We start from the raw sequence: 18,616 nt of genomic DNA, 5'->3' as shown, positions 1-18,616 counted from the left end.
GCCTGAGTTAGCATTAAGGCTTCTTTCATGCTAAAAATGGAGGGAGTGATGCTGCAAACTTCTTGGTGCAGGAATCCTTTGTTCTTGTAGCTGTCTGTGTAGGTCAAGTCTGGATGTTTCTGTAAACCTCCAACAAATGTTATTCTCTGCTCTATAACTTTCATCTCTATATGAATGGAAAAGTGTTATACCTTTAAAGCTCAGAACTTTGAGGAGGGGCCGTCCTGTGTGTTTCAGACTATAGGCAACAGGCTTAACTTACAGTAAAAGCAATAGAATACAAAGGTTAAAGTAAAAGAAATAGATCCAATATGAAGTCAGACTTGTTCTTCTCTATTACATTGCCCTTTGGTCATCAGGTTGGGGAGACAGCAAATGAGGTAACAGATGCAGAATAGCTTTAAAAATTAAAACAGGATATTATTATTGTTGGACTGAACTGGACTTAATATGAATAATAATGTTCATGGCTGCCAATTAACTGCTGTACTTGGAGAGATGATACTTAATGTTCCCAAATCTGCAAGACTATTTCCTCATAGTTCTGTTTGTCCCTCTGAAAAGAAAACCACCAGGAAGGATTTATTCTTATCATGTCATGCTACAGTAATTTCATTTTCAAATCATTAACAGGAAGGCATCCTCAGCTGATCATTCTTGATACAAATCCCTATCTTAGAAGCCCGATACCATCTCCTCTACTTTTCTGAGAGCTTTACTGATTTCAGTTAAGATCTTCGGGCTTAGATAAAACACAAATATAAGTTTGGCTCTTTCATAAACCTCTTTTGATATCTCTCCCATCAGCTGATTTCATTTTTTTTTTTTTTTTTGTCTCCTGTTCTGGCATTTGGCTATAGATTGTTCCAGGAATTTCATTGCTAACTTACATGATAAGAGCAGATAAAGAGCAGTGGAACTCATTTTCTAATTTACTTTGAAACTAAATTCTAGATTGTATTTATGGGGAGGGGAAGAGCAGCCTATGATGAGTGAGAATAGTCTTCAACTCTGAATTTTTTAAATGGATTTTCATAGGAAAGCATCTTTCCTCGAGCTCTTCCTGTGCCTGGGAATAGGGGTGGGGTAGAGGTTCTTGCCTCCCATCAAATAAATCCAATCAAAAGTAAATGTTTAGCAGGAGTCTAGCCTGTCAGACTCTTATTCAAAGCTAGTTTGCTTCTTTGAGTTTCATCAAGCTCCTTTTATAGTAACAGGAAAGTTTATCCTGTTCCCCTTACATGTAAAAAGGTACCTTCAAGATGATACCTTTCCTTATCTTAGAGATGTGTTAGAGTGGGTTTTTTATTTCTTGACAGTTGAGATTCTGTTATGTTCTATGACACCCATCAAAAATATTTATTTCTGAACTTGTGGCCATTTAAATTGAAATACCTTTGAATTTGGGATTCAGAAAGCATTTGATCTTTGATCCTCCTCAGGGCTCTGCAGCTGAGGGCAGGCTGCTGGGCAGCATTTTCAACAACATGGACTCTGGACCTTGTCAACTGTGTGAGTTTGGGCAGGTCATTTAACCAGTTCATATCTCAACTTTCTTATCTGTGTAATAGCCAAGAAACTAAGTAGTGGCCATCTTGTGGGGCTTATTAAATAAGCAAGTGTCAGTTAAGTGCATAAAAGAGTGTCTGAAATACATGCACAGTAGATTAACTTTAGCTGGTATTACCTCTACCCTGGGGCAGCCAGTTGGATTGTATAGTAAGTAATACAAGTGGCCATTCATTGACCATTGCTATGCTCTGTACTTTATATGCTGTATATCCTTTAGCTTTTCTTACCACAATTCCTTGAAGTAGATACTATTATTTTATCCATGTCATGGAGATATAAGTCCATGGTCACATAGCTGGTAAATAGCAGGGCTGAGATTCAAACCCAGGTCTGTCTGACTCCAAATGCCAGCCCTTCCCTTTTCCACTGTACCATTGCTCAGTCGGTGGACATACCCATGGGCACTGGGTGTGGGTGTGCTGAGGGTGGAGGAGTGGATGGAGGGAAGAAGCGCAGTTCAGGGTCATCTGGAGAGGAGGCCTTATTAGCCTAATTAACCAGATGATCAGATATTTATGGGGCATCCCTGCTCCTTGTCATTCTTCCTGGAGAAGAATTACGTAGGGCTAGGAAGTTGGAGAGGACTTGGGGTTCCTGTCTTTCTGGAATTTGAAATTTTTCCTTCTTCTTACAATCCTGCTGCTGCTAAGTCACTTCAGTCATGTCCGACTCTGTGCGACCCCATAGACGGCAGCCCACTAGGCTCCCCTGTCCCTGGGATTCTCCAGGCAAGAACACTGGAGTGGGTTGCCATTTCCTTCAATGCATGAAAGTGAAAAGTGAAAGTGAAGTCGCTCAGTCGTTCTTACAATCCTACCTTCTGTCAATTTTCTTCTCTTATTACAGCCTCTACTGCTTGCCTCTCTAGCTCCTTAACCACCCCGCCCTCCCACCCTGAGACCTATATGTGTGTGTTGAGGGAGAGAGAAATGAATCAGGGTCTCAGGGCAAAGCAGCAAGAGCCCCATGTCCAGGTGGTGGAAAGACGTGTGGCCTGGAATTGAGGAGACCTAAATCTTGATCCTCTCTCTGCTACTGAATAGCGGGAAAATCCTGGTAAGGTCACAGAATTTTCTGGGCCTTATTTTTGAATTGAGGCCTGAAAGGTGTGTGACGCCCTGTGGTTTTAATCAATCTTCTGTATCTCTTACCTCTGGGAGCTGTCCTGATGGCAGTGAGAATGTTGGTGGTAAGGTCGTGGTGGTGATACCAGGGGTGGAAGAGGACATGGAGACAGTGATGGTGGTAAACGTGTGCCAGAGGTGGTGATGGTGGTGAAGATGGAGATGGCAGTGGTCGTGGTCATGGTGATGGTCTGGAGATAGTGATGGTGGGGGAGGTAGAGGTCGTGGTCATGGTGATGGTCTGGAGATAGTGATGGTGGGAGAGGTGGAGGTTGTGGTCACGGTGATGGTCTGGAGATAGTGATGGTGGGGGAGGTAGAGGTCGTGGTCATGGTCTGGAGATAGTGATGGTGGGAATGGTGGAGGTCATGGTCATGGTCTGGAGATAGTGATGGCGGAAGTGGTGGCAGAGACGGTGATGGAGGTGGAGGTCATCGCAGTGGAGGTACAGGTGATCGTGGAGGTGCCGAGAGTCATGACCACTGTAAGCCCGTATCTGGCACCAGGCACTGTACTTATTAGCACTTTATGGCCACTATCTCACCGAATCATCCTGGCAGCTGTTGTTATCTCCATTTTGCAGATAAGAAGCCCGAGCTTCAGAGATAAAATATGAACATCCCTTGGTGGGCAGAGTTGCCTAGGTCAGATGCAGGTGGAATTACAGGTGCCAGAATATATGTCATTGGAGATTTTATGACAGCCATAGAGTGGGAGAACTGTTCATCTGGGGAGTTAAATATATGTTTTGCTCTCCCCAGACCCTCTCCCTCTAAAACCAACTTGTGCCCAGATGGAAATTTAGGGTCATAACTGCAAGAGTTCCTCCTCCTGAGACCACAGTGTGTAATGTAGAAAACGTCTCCCTCCATCTTTATCAGATGCTCTTCTCAATGATTCCTCTTCTTTTCTCTGTGAGTTTTCCCCTTTGGTTCAAACCCTAACCCTTATGCTTTGGGTTTGTGGCTACAGCTTCTCTCATAAAGACTTGCAGCATCTTCACGAGAGGCTGTGACTGATGGGAGTCCCTGAAGTGAAATATTTTGGGGCAAATGAGTCCTCCAACATGTGTCTTTTCTATATCCTATTTCTCCCGATGATCCTCACTTGTATTCTGTACCCCAGGAGGCCACCTTGGAGAGAAACAGAAGAAGCAGGTTCACAGCAGGGAGAACTCAGGACTGGGAGAAGAGCACGTGGACTGGGAGACTAAAGCTGCTCGGGTCTGAGGCACTTGTCAGACCCAAGACTCTCAGCCCTGTTTGGACCTCCTCTTTGGGCCTGGAGGTTCTGGCCTTGCTGGATTGAGAAGGTGGCCCCTTCTTCCAAGTCCTACTCTCTCCTTCTCCTTTCCTCAGGATGGCAATGGAAATAATCCAGGCAGGGGCCCTGTATCAGGAGGCTTAGTACTGACCCCCTCTGGATGGGGAAGCTGGCTTCGAGTGAATTCTACATACATGAGGTGAATGCATGTTAAATGTTCTCTTCTCCAGCCCCTCATCTAACCTCCCAACACCCCCTCTCCCTCCTACAAATGTTTCTTGAGCAATTACTTTGTAAAGATGTTCTGTTAGGTGTTGAGGACAGGATAGTGAAGGTGGAACATCTTGACCTCATGGAGTTTACGGTCTAGTTGACACTACAGTGTCCTGATGACAGGGGCTGGTGGTAAAGGTGCCGGTGATCTCATAGCAGGGAAACTGATCGAGCCTTGTGGAGACCAGGAAGGCTTCCTGGAGGCAGTGGCACTGTGTGGAAACTTGTGAGAGCTGGATCCAGCATGGCAGTGGGTGAGAGGAGTGGAGAGGGAGAGAGGAGGGAGAGAAGAGCATGAGGACGATGTGGTCCAGGCACAGGGATCAGTGTGTGTGGCGGCCTGGGGACCAGAAAGAACAGACTGGGCGGCTATTTGCCCCACCTGGCCCTGGACTGCCTCAGTCACAAGCACTCAATGCTGGTTCTCCCAGGATCCCAGTCCCTCTGCACAGAGGGACCTCAAACAGGAACCAGGGTCCACAGGCATGTTGGCACCTATCTGCGCTCCTGAAATGCCTGTGTTGCCTCTGCTGTTTGGGCTTAGCTGAACCATCCATGAGTAGCTTGGTTTCATTGGGTCTGAGGGGAGCTCGTGACCAGTGCAAACACCATGAGACTAGGGGGCCTGATGTTTGGATTCCTGGGTTGGGTGAACTGGGGGTCTCTCTTGGCACTTCTCTGGGGCTTTTGCAGGCTCATCGGTGGATTCATGGCTGAGGTTTTTTTTTTTTTTCAGTGCTTGCATTTTGGGATTTTAATTCTCTACCATTTGCAGAGAATAAATCCTATTAGAAACTGCAGCTTTTCAGCCATGAAGCAGCGTTTATAAGTGGCATGGTCATCGCCACAGGGGTGATGTGAGTTGATGATCTGGAGAGGACGGCTGGTCATCACATGATCTGTTGCCTCCCCCCACTTGCTTGTGGGGGGCAACACAGTCCCCATTACCACCACCCACTCCCAGGCTGTGTTACTAGGGAAGAAGTGTTCAGCTTCACTCATGGGCTTTGGTAGTGACCCCAGACCCAGGGACATCACTATCAACTGATTCAGAACAGACACACACAAACTGATTCAGAAGGCCACACAAGCTGCATACAGTTGAGACCCACATAGAAAAATATTTATTTAACAGATTCCAGTTGATCACTGACCATGCATTCATAAAGGAACAGAGGCACTACACCACAACGACGACCCTAAATGCTGCTTACTTGGAGTGCAAGTCCTACAGCTCCCAAACAGGAGGGCTTGTTTTAGAAATATTGATATTTATGTTGTTACTGCGATTTATAGTTTGTCTTCTTATACTGAAGCTTGCAGAGCAGAGTGGGATGGATGTCATGCTTAGCAAATTGCAGGCCATCTGGAATCTGGGTCCCTGGCCTCTACATAGTGGATGGAGCCACACTGGGGATGGGGGAACCATCTTTTCCTGGGCTTCATCAAACAATTAGGGCAGGGACAGGACATCAGACCATCTGTCTTCATGGACAGAAGCGGCCATCTGTGGCCTCTACATTACTTTAAAGCTGTGACCTGCCCTCTTCTCTGAAAACCAAATCCCAACAGCTCTTCTAGGTTCTCCCAAAGACCATTTCTCAAGGGCAGGGAGAATAAGGTGGTAGATCAGAGTTTTAAATAAAGGTCTTTAAGCTGTCGGCTCATGAGAAATGTGACTGTGAGGTGTCCAGGCAAGTCCTGGCAGGGTCAGAGAACACAGAACAGGGAGGAGCTCTTCACGTGGGGGTGTCCCATGCACGGCCATCACCTGTGTTCCTCACACCCCATCTGCTTCCAAAGCCCCCCCACTTTCCTTTGGCAAACAACAATGAATGGTGACCGTCGTTCCAGGAAGCCACCTGTTAGCTATTAAGGGACTTGCCTGCAGGTGATGCAGTCCTGATCTCAAAGCCGTGGGGGAAAATGGAAGAGGTGTGTGCCAGTGACATAAGCAAGGCTGGATATGGCTTAGTTACTGTGATCTTGGGGGAAGATGGAGCGGGGAAGGGGGGAAGAAGCATAGGGAAGAGAAAGGAGAGGTGCTTTTCTTACTGGAGACACATGTAAGTAAAGAGGGGGGCGGAGAAGAAAGGAGTGAAGAGAAGGAAGAGGATGGGGAAGGAAGGGGAGGAGCCAGAGGAGGGATTTCTGAGCTACTGCCAGCTCAGAGTTCCACTCATTCAAATGTGATGCTTCAAAGGCAAGTCTGTACCAGTGATGGGGCCACACAGATGCCCACAATCTGCCTCGATCTCTGCTGCTCTTAGGCCAGCAGTTCGCAAATTTGAGCATCAGCACCAAACAGCAGATTCTTGCCCCCAAGTCTCTGATTCAGCAGGTCTGGCTTGTACGGCTCTTACGAGTTCCAGGCGGTACTGCTGCTGCTGCTCTAGGAACCTCCTCTTTGAGAACTCTCGTCTTAAGTTAAAGTTGCTCAGTCGTGTCTGACTCTTTGGGACCCCATGGACTATATAGTCCATGGAACTCTCCAGGCCAGAATACTGGAGTGGGTAGCCTTTCCCTTCTCCAGGGTATCTTCCCAACCCAGGGATTGAACCCAGGGATTGAACCCAGGTCTCTCACATTGCAGGCAGATTCTTTACCAGCTGAGCCACAAGGGAAGCCCAAGAATACTGGAGTGGGTAGCCTATCCCTTTTCCAGCGGATCTTCCTGACCCAGGAATCGAACTGGGGTCTCCTGCATTGCAGATGGATTCTTTACCAGCTGAGCTATGAGGGGAGCCCTCATAGCTTGTCTTAGAGGTCAGAGACTAAATCAAGGTTGGTACTGGTTTGGGCTCTTGGAGTCAAAGTCAGAGAGTGAGATCAGTGTCTCAGCTGGCTGGCAGGAGCAGACTGGCAAACAAAGATATAAATCAAGAAAACGCTAAAGCCTGTTACTGGATATACTTGTCTCTTCCTGGCTTTTCATTCAAATAGCCATATGCTTACTTTCCACTAGCAATTGTGGTTTAAATGTCAGTTGACAAGCAGATGCCCCCCACCTTTCTATGTGTGAGTTAATTTACTGCCCACAGACCCTGAGGCACTTGCTCTCTCGCCATCTCCACCCACCCCTCTGTTCTGGCCAGCTCTCAGAAAGCGGTGTGGCCCTTGATTCCTCCATCCCCTCTTGTGCTGTGTTCTTGACCTGGCTGCCATTTTCCAGGAGAACTAACTGTTGTTTGGTCACTAAATCATTTTCTGACTCTTTTGGTACCACATGGTCTGTAGCCTGCCATGCTCCTATATCCATGGATTTCCCATGCAAGAATACTAGAGTGGGTTATTATTTCCTTTTCCAGTGGATCTTCCGGACCCAGGGATCGAACCTGTGTTGGCAGGCATGTTCTTTACCACTGAGCCACCAGGGAAGGCCGAACTGACCCACTCTTACTCTCCTTTAATTGTGAGTGTTCCCACCTGTGGGAAGGCCAGCCAGCGTTGTTCATTGCTGCCATGATGTTCTAAGCCAGGGTCTGCTCTCTCTTTGTAAAAAGTCACCAGACTGGTTGCCTCATCCTTCTCAGCTTTTTATCTTCAGTGCCTTGGATAGGGGGTGTCTTACTCCTGCTTACTGTGGTAAGGGTTAGGGAGAAGTTAGAATATTATAAGGCAGGAAGAAGATGGAGAACTCTACTAATCAAAGAAATTCTAAATCATTCTCAACATTCCCCAAGGCTTCAATGAGATGGGTGGAAGAGTCAATCTTTGAGATTTCTTGAAATCACACAAAATACCTTTGCTTGGGGGAAGATTGAATTTCCAGATCTTTTCTGCTTATTAGAAGCTATGTAGTCTTCGGCAGCACGTGCTTATGTAAGATAGACTGGGAGGGGAGGCAAATGGATGGACAGATGGATGATTAGATGGTGTCCTTATAGACTTGCTCATCAGGTCATCACCTGGAATCATATTTTGTTTTGCAAACATTCTTCAACTCCTTTGGGTAAACTTCAACTTCCTTTGGGGGCAAAATATGTGCTCCAGAGCTTTGTCATGTGTCAGTTCTTGAGAGACTTGGTTTTAAAGCAGAATCCAGTGTCTGAAGGTGTCATGCTAACTGGTGTCTGAGATGGACCTGCCTCTCACTGCATTCTACGCTGTGAATGGTCAGCCCTTGAGTCAAAAAGAGAAAGACAAAACAATCCTACTACATTTAAAAATAACGAAGGCCTTCTTTGTCAATCTCAAGTGGAATCCAGTGTTTGAGCAGCATGGCAAGGTAACAGGGGTCCTGCCACCGTGACCTGTGAGATCTTTTTAGGTGAATAACTTAGCCTCAGTTCTGTCTCGTGTAGGACAAGGGCATCTCTAACTGGTCTCCAGGTTCTCCTTCTGATGACTGTAAGATGAGCCATTTCTAAGGGACTCACAAATAGTTACCTTCACTTTAAAGCTTGGAGGGGAGAGGAGACAGTGTCAGATGTACGATGCTGCCACATCCCAGGCGGCATAGCTTAATGCACTTCTGAAGACTGAACCAGGCAGGCTGACTCGAATGCTGTTGAAGTGTCAGGCTGCAGTGTGGGACGCTGTTGGACATCTGCATTACTTCTGTATTTTAAACATTACTCTGCTGAGAATAACTCTGTGTCACCATCTAATGGCTCTTGTCAGTGTAGTGATCAAGGAGGAAAAATGGAAGTACTTTATGTGGAAAAACAGGTAAGATATGAAGCTTTTCCTAAACCTGAAGTACAACACAGATCTATCAACAGTTCCCTTAGAACAGTTTACCTGCTTTTTGTGACTGACTTCAGTTCACTGATCGTCATTCAAGTTCACACTAAAGTCATTTATCTGCACGCTACACGTTATACTACACAGACCACAGCATTATAGATTTTTCCAAATGTAATATACAAGTCCAAATTGATTGCAGCCCAACGTAAGTTTGGTCAAATCTTTAATATACTCTATTAAGGCGTGAATACAATTTTAAAGCTTTGTCTCAGCTCTGGAGACGGGAGCTGAACCAGTTGTAAACCACCAACATAAAACGTTACTGTTGGACATGGTGTTTATTCTCAGAAATGTGTCACCTAAAATAGTGAAGTTTTGTTTTCAAATGTAAACATGAGCAATTTACCTGTTAATATAAAACAACAAGTTTATAAGGGGGCTAATTTGATTCCTTCCTCCTCACCAAGGCTAACCTGTACATCACATGGTCTATGGGCATACACTTCACGTTGGCCATTGGCTGTACCTGTGTGGCCAGTGCTTCATTTTCCTAGCACAAAATCATCTTTCAAAGCACAAGAGGAAAGGTACCAGTTACCTTCCCCACCTCCAGTTGAGAATGGGAAGTTTATTCGAGCAGCTCTGGCAGGTTATTTGGCACAGTCTGTGTTATTCCAGAATGATTATGCAAGGCTTAGAATGTAAAATTGTGTGCTTTCAGAATTTAGGCTTTAAATAATTTGTCATCCCTTATAGGGAAGGCTTTATGGGAAAAGATTGGATGGACTTGGTCTATGCTATAGCTGAGAATGTGTAATCAGAAATAGGATCCAGATTAAACCTTGGCTTACCTGCACTGTCAGGCTCTTAGGAGGATAAATACAGGCTGGGTGAGAGATTCCTTGGGGTTTCCTTGGTTTGGCAGGACTCTCTGGGGATGTGGCTGGGTAGTGGGCAATGGCAGGACTGGGAAGAGGAAGAAAGAAGGAGCCCTGCTGCTTTGGGGAGGGGGAATGAAGGATTCCTTTAGCCACCAGGAGGCTGGTCCCAACTGAAATGTGCTATAAAAGCTACAGTGGGTTTCAAAGACTTAGTAAGAAAAAAATGTAAAACACTGTATAAGTATTTTGATTAGCTAACACATTGAAACCATGTGTGGAATGATATTCGTGGCATACTGGATTAAAATTTATTTCACCTCTTTTTGAATGTGGTTGAGATTTTAAAATGACAAGATATGGCACAGTTATGGTGGACAGTGCTACTTAATACCTGTTATGTATAGTGGGATTCATGTTTACTTTCTTGTATTTTATTTTTCATACTGAAAATGAGAGAAAATATTGTGTCCAAGAAAAAAATTAATATAGGTTGTGGATTTTGAAGTCCAATAAGCATATGACTTGGCTATAGCCCTTGGGTAACTAACCTCTGAGACTCAATATCCTCACCTATAAAATGAAGATAAGAGCAGTTTTTATCTTAGCAGGCATGAGAAATGCACAGGAAATTAGCAGAGAGCACTAAGTATTGAAACTAACAGAGGGAAAACACAGTAAGCAATTAGCATCCTTCTTGCTTACATCTCATGACCTGTCTGATGCCTCATCTTTTAGACGTTGACCATTTCTAACCAAGTTCCTTGTTCCCCAAATTTGTATTTTCTTTCATGTCTAAACTTGGCCTTCTTTTTTCTCATCAGTGGAAAATCTCTAGTCTGGTTCCCCATCTTCTGCTACTTGTTCAAACCAGGGCAGCGGTCCCTAATCTTTCTTGTACCAGAGACTGGTTTTGTTTCATGGACAGAGGTTGGGGGATGATTCAAGTGTGTTACAGTTACTATGCATGTTATTTCTATTACAATTGCATCAGTTCTACCTCGGATCATCAGGCATTAGATCCCAGAGGTTGGGGACCCCAGAACTGTTCTAAGGTCCCCCCTACTTACTACTGTAACTGTTGGACCAAGAATTCTATTCTGGCTGAAAGTGTAAACCAGCCAGAGTCTTTCATCTGCCCTCACCCCTGGCCTCCTACCTGGGACGCTGGGTCTTTCTTTCATGGAACTCTGCTTCATTTGATGGGATGGTTGTTCAAGGACAACTGATACCAGGCAAAGGGGGTGAAGGTAATGGGAGAATGAGGGTCAGGTAAACAAGAGATCAAGAGGACGGACAGGAGAAGCAAAATTGTAGAACTTCTTTCCCTCTGCCCACACGGCTGCCTTTTCTTTCTCCTTGCTTTAGAAGCTGTACTAGGCTCAACCCACGGTAACTACAAGGTGGCTCTTTCTTGCCTCCCGAAGTACAACCTCCCACAGTGGAGTATAGCAACACACCTAAAACCCTGTGTTCAGGTTCCATATTCTAAGAGATGAGACCTTCGGTGAAGATGGTTGTTACTTGTTTTCAGAAATTCAGTGGCAAGGAAGAGGAAAAAATTGAAAACTTGGTAAAGATATGTGGCTCCCCTTAGGTAAAGTGAGCTACCTGGCTCCTTCACAATTAATGAGATGAATTTTTCAGTCAGAGCTACATGAGATAAAAACAAGGAGACACAAGAATAAGAACACACTTGGAATAGTGCAGGTGGCTGGATGCACCCATCCCTCTCAGAGCAATGAGAAAAAAACTCCTTGATTTACTATGCAGTTTTTTTTTTTTTTTGATAATCAGAAAAATGTTGATTTTTGTTCTCATCCAGCAGCTGTAACTAGGTGTTTCAGAATGTACGCTTAAGGTGATTTTTTTTTGCCTTTCATCAGATCGATATGTTACTTTGCCTAGTTTATTTTTAGATTTACTGAGTGTTCTAAGGGTAGAAAAGGGTAGGAAACTCAAAGGAAAGAAGCAAATTGGTTTGTATTTCAAGTTTGGACTGAATCTGGACAGGAGAAACCCTTGGAAATTAACAGGGGGAGCAGGTTTCCTGGGCCCTCTTTGCTGACAGCTGGGATAGTGGAAGGATTTACTGATGGGGGGACTGGGGAATTTCAGTGCCAGGGAATATAACCAGGGCCCCTCTGCTACTGGGCAAGGGATGCTCACCTGAGAGTGTGTGGGAGGGCCAGCCCCAGATGGGTAAAGAGAGCTGTTTTTCCTGGAACATTAATGAACTATTTACTATTGATCAGAGGCAAGGAGGGGTCATTGCCAACACTCACGTCTCTGTAATTTCCTAGACGATCAGAGGGTATGAAAATGTGAATGAATTTTTCTTCCTCTTTAGGAGAGGAGGAATTTCTTAAAAATCCAAAACATAGCTCTAAGTTATCAGCTGTTTACGTAGCAACTTACATTTGGTGTCTTGGCGCCTAGAGAGACGAGAGCATGTGCTCTGCAGGTGCCTGATCTTCGTCTGCTGTTTTCCTGATGCTTTTGGTCACTGTGGATAAACACTGTGTGATAGCAAATACCACACGGCATCTTTTTCTCTGTCAAAGGTTGTAAAAAGAGCAATGATGGTGTAATTCAGAATGCAAACACATGGGCATGAAAACGTCTGTCCATGTAGTCAACTTTAGGTCCTCTTGGGGGGCATCTTTTTAGGGCCCGATCTTTTCTGGGCCACTGACAGTACAGCTTAGTGCAACAAAAAGTGAACTAGTGAGTTATGAACCTGAAGTTAGATGTTTTCCATTATTTTTGTATAATTACTTCCCCCCCCAATAAGGGTGGAAGATATGACACAGCTAAAAACATCTGAAAAGAAACAGAAGTGCTATTGCAGACATGAACATTGTAATTACAGGTGTGCATGCCTACTAAATGTATGTCCAAAACACACTCTCTGTGACTCCTGGTTTTGCCTCCCCTGAAACGGAATGCACAATTAATGTCACTAATATAATTCTCTGTTACCAAAAGAATGCCACATCCCTTTGTCTTCAAAATATCACTGGATCACCTCTATGCAAAGGTTCTTTACAAATATTACTTCATCTGATATGGCTATACTGTATCCACTATTCTTTAAAGGACAAAACAAGATTTATGGACTACATAAAATTTTTCTAGATACACTAACAGCAATGAAAACACTTTTTAAATTAACAGGTATCAATAGGTATAAATAACTTGTCTAAAGCATTTAATGGTCTTTAACACAATCAACTCCCCTGGCCTTGAAAACAGTGTTAAATTCTTTTTTGCCAGTGGCAAAAAAAAAAAAAAAAAGCCCATCAAACACAACTTGAAAAATTGGTATCATTTCCCTGCCAGTAAGCACAGAACTGAGGGACTAAATATTTTATGGGTATTTTTTGTCATCGGCCTTAAGATTTGCTTCCTCTTTTCTCCCTCCCTCTTGCCTGCTCAGGGCTGATTGTTGTGACCTTGGCCGTCTGCTGGATGCCCAACCAGGTTCGGAGGATCATGGCAGCGGCCAAACCCAAGCACGACTGGACCAAGTCCTACTTCCGGGCATACATGATCCTCCTGCCCTTCTCAGACACCTTCTTCTACCTGAGCTCCGTCGTCAACCCGCTTCTGTACAACGTGTCGTCGCAGCAGTTCCGAAGCGTGTTCGGGCAGGTGCTGCGCTGCCGCCTGACGCTGCCGCACGCCAACCAGGAGAAGCAGCTGCGTGCCCACGTGGCCTCCACCGTGGACAGCGCCCGCTCCGCGCGCCGCCCGCTCATCTTCCCGGCTTCCCGGCGCAGCGGTTCCTCTGCAAGAGCTAACAAGGTTTTCTTAAGCACTTTTCATAGCGAGGCCAAGCCCGAGTCTAAGCCTCAGGAGCTGAGTTGCGAGTCACCAGAACCCAACTTGGAGACGAAACCAGCCAACCCTGCCACCGGGAATGGTTTTCAGGAGCACGAAGTGTGACTGCTGGGGAAGGCAGGCTGGACTGCTAAGCAGCACTCCTTACACGAAAGCCATGTTACCTTCACGCGGCAGTGATACAAGAAACTGTGCTCCCATCAGGGACAGGAGTGGAAGACCGGCCTGGGAAGAGCAGCCAGCCACTGAAGTGTCAGCTGAGAGCCGATTCTGCCAGCCTGGCCTCAACTCTGATTACAGATGGGGCCAATGTGCATCCCACCTCCTTCCTTCCTTCAAGGACACACCAAAAATTCAAGCTCTATGTATTCAGAGCTCACAAGGATTTTCTTTCCCTTTTTTTTTGTTTTTTTTTTACACTGAGCTCTCTGTTTCCAAAGGAACTAAAAGAACAGATTCCCCTCCCTACCCAGAATAAAAGGACACCCAGAAGAATCTCGGGGAGCAGGGGAGGGCAGGCCGGAAGAACAATGCAGGAGGGGCTGACATCTCCTTCCGCCTTCAGCAGTGTGCCAAGAAAAGGGCTATCTTGAGGAGCAAGATGGTGCTGGGAAGCCATGGCCGAAGGGCCGAGGTGGAACTGCTCCTTTTCTTGGGCCGGGGCCCGTTGCAAAGAGGGGTGTTGCAGCAGCTGATGCACACAGAGTTCAGTTTCCCTGGGGAGCAGAAGGACTGGTACCCAGCTGAGGCGATGAGGCAGGCTGCCGATGACGCACACGACTTGCGGTACATGATTCCTGCAACACAGACCCAAAGGAGCGAGGTTAGCCTGCCTGCGCTGGCCAAAGGACCGCAGCCCCCTGAGTCTAAAGCCCGGGGACAGCACTTCCTCTTATTCCTCCCACAGCCCAGAACCTTGGTGGGTCCAGGAAGATACTCAAGGTTGTTTCCTTGAGCATCCAAACTCCACAACCTGTGCAGTGAAGAAGGCAGGCCTCGTTTCACTTGCTTTTGACAATTTTTCTCAAGGCTATTTGAGATGCCAATACCAGTGAATAAAGAGCTGTTACTATCAAAGTTCATTTTTGTTTAAAGTCGGAATTCACACTATGTACTAGACAGAGCTTTTTATTTACTTTTTTTGGTTGAAACTGTCTCATGCCAGAGAGGCCGACAAGCTGAGCCTTAAGATCTTATCTGTTATTACTTTATAAGTGGCCACAGAGATGGCTCACAATGATTTTTTTATTAAATCCTGAATTCTCTCAATAAAGACCAAAGCCCAGTGGGAATAAATGAGATCCCTCTGAAGAGGCCCTGGGGGTTCAGTGAAGGACGGGTCTGGCTAACAGTGTGCTGAGCACTGCCTTAGTCCAAGGGAAGTTTTGCCCTTAAAACGTGGCCATTAGCCAAGTCAGCCCTACATAGCCAACACAGTAACACATACTGTGTGGGGACATGGGTTTCTCAATAAAACCGGGGGCCCATCTTGAGCTCATGTATCATGTTCAAATTGTAGCATACTTATCCAGTTAGGGTGTCTTGGATAATCATTTGACTTTATAAAGATGGGCATTTGCTCAAGTAATAGGTAAGCTTATTAAATACTTTCCTGGATGCCAGGGATGCTCCAGATGGCGACTAGCTCATTTACTACCTGCAACAACATTACAAGGGAGGTCCCTAAGATGATGCCCATTTAACAGATGGGGATGGCAAGGGAAATTTAATAACTTGTTCAAGTCACATTTCTAGAAAGCAGAGCAGCTGTGATCTGAACCAAAGATTCTGGTGTCATGCTGTCAAATCTGTAGCACTGTATATAGCAAAGAAGCCACCCAAGTTAAACACAAAATGGTTTTGTTTCCCACAGCAGAGAAGACTGCTTGGAAAATAGCTTTTGGTGTATGTGTGTGGCTGTATTTGTATCAATGACTTACTTTTCTTTTTGGACATACGATATCACACTAAAGCTGGACCTCAAAGGGAATGCCTTGTATCCCCCTCAGATACGCAGGGTAGCAAATGGGCTACACACAGTCCACCAGTAGCCAGGGCTCCCCATTCCCTGGGGTTCCCGGCAGGGATGTCTGTTTGCATCCCCCTTTGATTTGGGTCCCTCCCCCTTGAGAACTGCTACTCTGGATGCTAGAGAAACAGTACACAATTGAAGTGCCTAAAACTTCCAAGTGAGAGGTAAAGAAATACTTTAGATTTACACTAAAACATGCAATTTTATGTCATTTCTTTTCTATAACTACATGTTTTTAAGAGTTGATTTTTTTCCTTTTTATTTATTTTTTTTATTAGTTGGAGGCTAATTACTTCACAACATTTCAGTGGGTTTTGTCATACATTGATATGAATCAGCCATAGATTTACACGTATTCCCCATCCCGATCCCCCCTCCCACCTCCCTCTCCACCCGATTCCTCTGGGTCTTCCCAGTGCACCAGGCCCGAGCACTTGTCTCATGCATCCCACCTGGGCTGGTGATCTGTTTCAACATAGATAGTATACATGCTGTCAAACAGGCTAACAAACACATGAAAAGATGCTCAACATCACTCATTATTAGAGAAATGCAAATCAAAACCACAATGAGGTACCATTACACGCCAGTCAGGATGGCTGCTATCCAAAAGTCTACAAGCAATAAATGCTGGAGAGGGTGTGGAGAAAAGGGAACCCTCTTACACTGTTGGTGGGAATGCAAACTAGTACAGTCACTATGGAAAACAGTGTGGAGATTCCTTAAAAAACTGGAAATTGAACTGTCATATGACCCAGCAATCCCACTTCTGGGCATACACACTGAGGAAACCAGATCTGAAAGAGACACGTGCACCCCAATGTTCATCGCAGCACTGTTTATAATAGCCAGGACATGGAAGCAACCTAGATGCCCATCAGCAGATGAATGGATAAGGAAGCTGTGGTACATATACACCATGGAATATTACTCAGCCGTTAAAAAGAATTCATTCGAATCAGTCCTAATGAGATGGATGAAACTGGAGCCCATTATACAGAGTGAAGTAAGCCAGAAAGATAAAGAACATTACAGCATACTAACACATATATATGGAATTTAGAAAGATGGTAACGATAACCCTATATGCAAAACAGAAAAAGAGACACAGAAATACAGAACAGACTTTTGAACTCTGTGGGAGAAGGTATGGGTGGGATATTTCAAAAGAGTTGATTTTCTTACACTGTTAGAAAAACCTGGAAGGTAGCTGGTCTGGTAAGATAAAGGCCCTGGACACAGGATGTGTGTGGGGGGCGGGGAGCACTGCTGATTTCTAAGGAACATGCTATAGGGTGTTTCCCATTTACAGATTTCCCAGTCTCCACATTTTCTAACCATTGCCCATTTTAGAAAGTTAAATTATTACTATGTTTTTATTCTTCAATATTAAAAGTAGTAAGTGTCATTTGTCAACTTCAATGAACTTTTTCCCTTTAAGTAAATTTTCAAAATTAAACAAGTACTGAATACATCTTTCACTGCAAAGAAGTTCAGACAGATAATCTGAAAATGTTCCTTGACTTCTCACTCCAATCCTGTGTCCTCCTAAGAGGTAAGCACTCTTACCAGTTTGTGATGCCGTCTTCCAGATCTACTGCTATGCACTTACATGTGTCCATGGAGAAAAGGTGTGTGCACATGTCCTAACAGCATAACATCCTATATGCTGTATATATCTCCTATTTGCATTTTTACTTAGAACATATCTGGGGATATATTTTTAAGTCTAACTGTATAGAACTAAGGGTAAGTGATGAGACTGGTTAGATAAGTAATGCAATGGGAGCCCTAATTTTTGTGACTGCTTCCCATTGGATATCTCCAAATCACTTGGCTCTGCTGGCCAGTGGGGCCTACACTTGTGGCCCTGCAGAACTGTATATATTTGCATTCTTTAAATGTTGCTACCAGGGTGTTCGAATCTAGGTGCTAAGATCCTCTTCTTTGGGACACTAACTGACCTCACAGCACACACTTAACTCCTGGGAGCTATTACACAAAACGCCTGCTTAGAATGAAATGTCATTTGCAGCAACATGGATGGACCCAGAGATGGTCATACTGAGTGAAGTGAGTCAAACAGAGAAGGAGAAATACCGTATGACATCCCTTATATGAGAAATCTAAAAAAAAAAAAAACCAGATGAACATTTTTTATAAAACAGAGAGACTCACAAACTTAGAGAATGAACTTATGGTTGCCGGGGGGAAAGCTCGGAGGAAGATATAGTTAGGGAGTTTGGGATGGACATGTACACACGGCTATATTTAAAATGGATAACCAACAAGGAAGGACCTACTATACAGCACAGAGAACTCTGCTCAATGTTATGCGGCAGCCTGGATGGTTGGGGAACTTAGGGGAGAATGGATATATGAAGACGTATGCCTGGGTCCCTGTGCTGTCCCCCTGAAACTATCACAACACTGTTAATTAGCTACACTCCAATTTAAAATGAAAGAGTTTAAAAAATAATAAAATAAGCTGTTTAGACAGTTGGAAAGGTTGAAGAGATAATCAAAAGCTGGGGTAGGGTTGAATGATGAGGTCCATCTCCTATACTAGGCCAGCCCTTCAAGAGAGGTGGCTATTTCATCTAATGCATAGAAACCAATACAAGTTGTCAAAATGAAAAGATGAATATGTTCCAAAAAATAAAACTTCAGAAGAAAATTTTAATGAAAAACAGGTGATTTACCAGAGAAAGAGTTCAAAGTAATGCTCTTAAACATGCTCATTGAACTAGGGAGAAGAATAGATGAGCACAGTGAGAATTTCAGCAAAGATAAAAAATATAAGAAAGTATTAAATAGAAGTCACAGAGTTGAAGAATACAATAATGGAATTGAAAAATGCTCTAGAAGAGTTCAACAACACATTAGGTAAAGGAGAAGGAAGGATCAATGAACTCAAAAACAAGGCAGATGAACTCACCCAA

General features: G+C 44.5%; 2 protein-coding genes across 6 annotated transcripts in view; one reads left to right on the top strand and one right to left on the bottom strand.

The window, feature by feature from the left end:
- Positions 1–13,747, top strand: part of GPR39 (G protein-coupled receptor 39) — a 384,835-nt gene extending 371,088 nt beyond the window's left edge. For all 4 annotated transcript variants that reach the window (XM_043894069.1, XM_043894071.1, XM_043894070.1 and 1 more), the window contains one exon: positions 13,239–13,747. In XM_043894069.1, coding sequence (XP_043750004.1) covers positions 13,239–13,747 — 509 coding nt within the window. The remainder of the gene's footprint in view (positions 1–13,238) is intronic.
- A 198-nt stretch (positions 13,748–13,945) lies between these two features.
- LYPD1 (LY6/PLAUR domain containing 1) overlaps positions 13,946–18,616 on the bottom strand; it is a 58,051-nt gene continuing 53,380 nt past the window's right edge. For both annotated transcript variants that reach the window (XM_043894073.1, XM_043894072.1), the window contains one exon: positions 13,946–14,439. In XM_043894073.1, the coding sequence (XP_043750008.1) occupies positions 14,204–14,439 (236 nt within the window). In that variant the 3' untranslated portion in view covers positions 13,946–14,203. The remainder of the gene's footprint in view (positions 14,440–18,616) is intronic.

The sequence above is a fragment of the Cervus elaphus genome, chromosome 33 (genome assembly GCF_910594005.1).
Source record: "Cervus elaphus chromosome 33, mCerEla1.1, whole genome shotgun sequence".
In the NCBI taxonomy this organism is placed as follows: Eukaryota; Metazoa; Chordata; class Mammalia; order Artiodactyla; family Cervidae; genus Cervus; species Cervus elaphus.
Note: the sequence above shows the minus strand (reverse complement) of the source record. Positions and strands in the feature narration are given on the sequence as shown.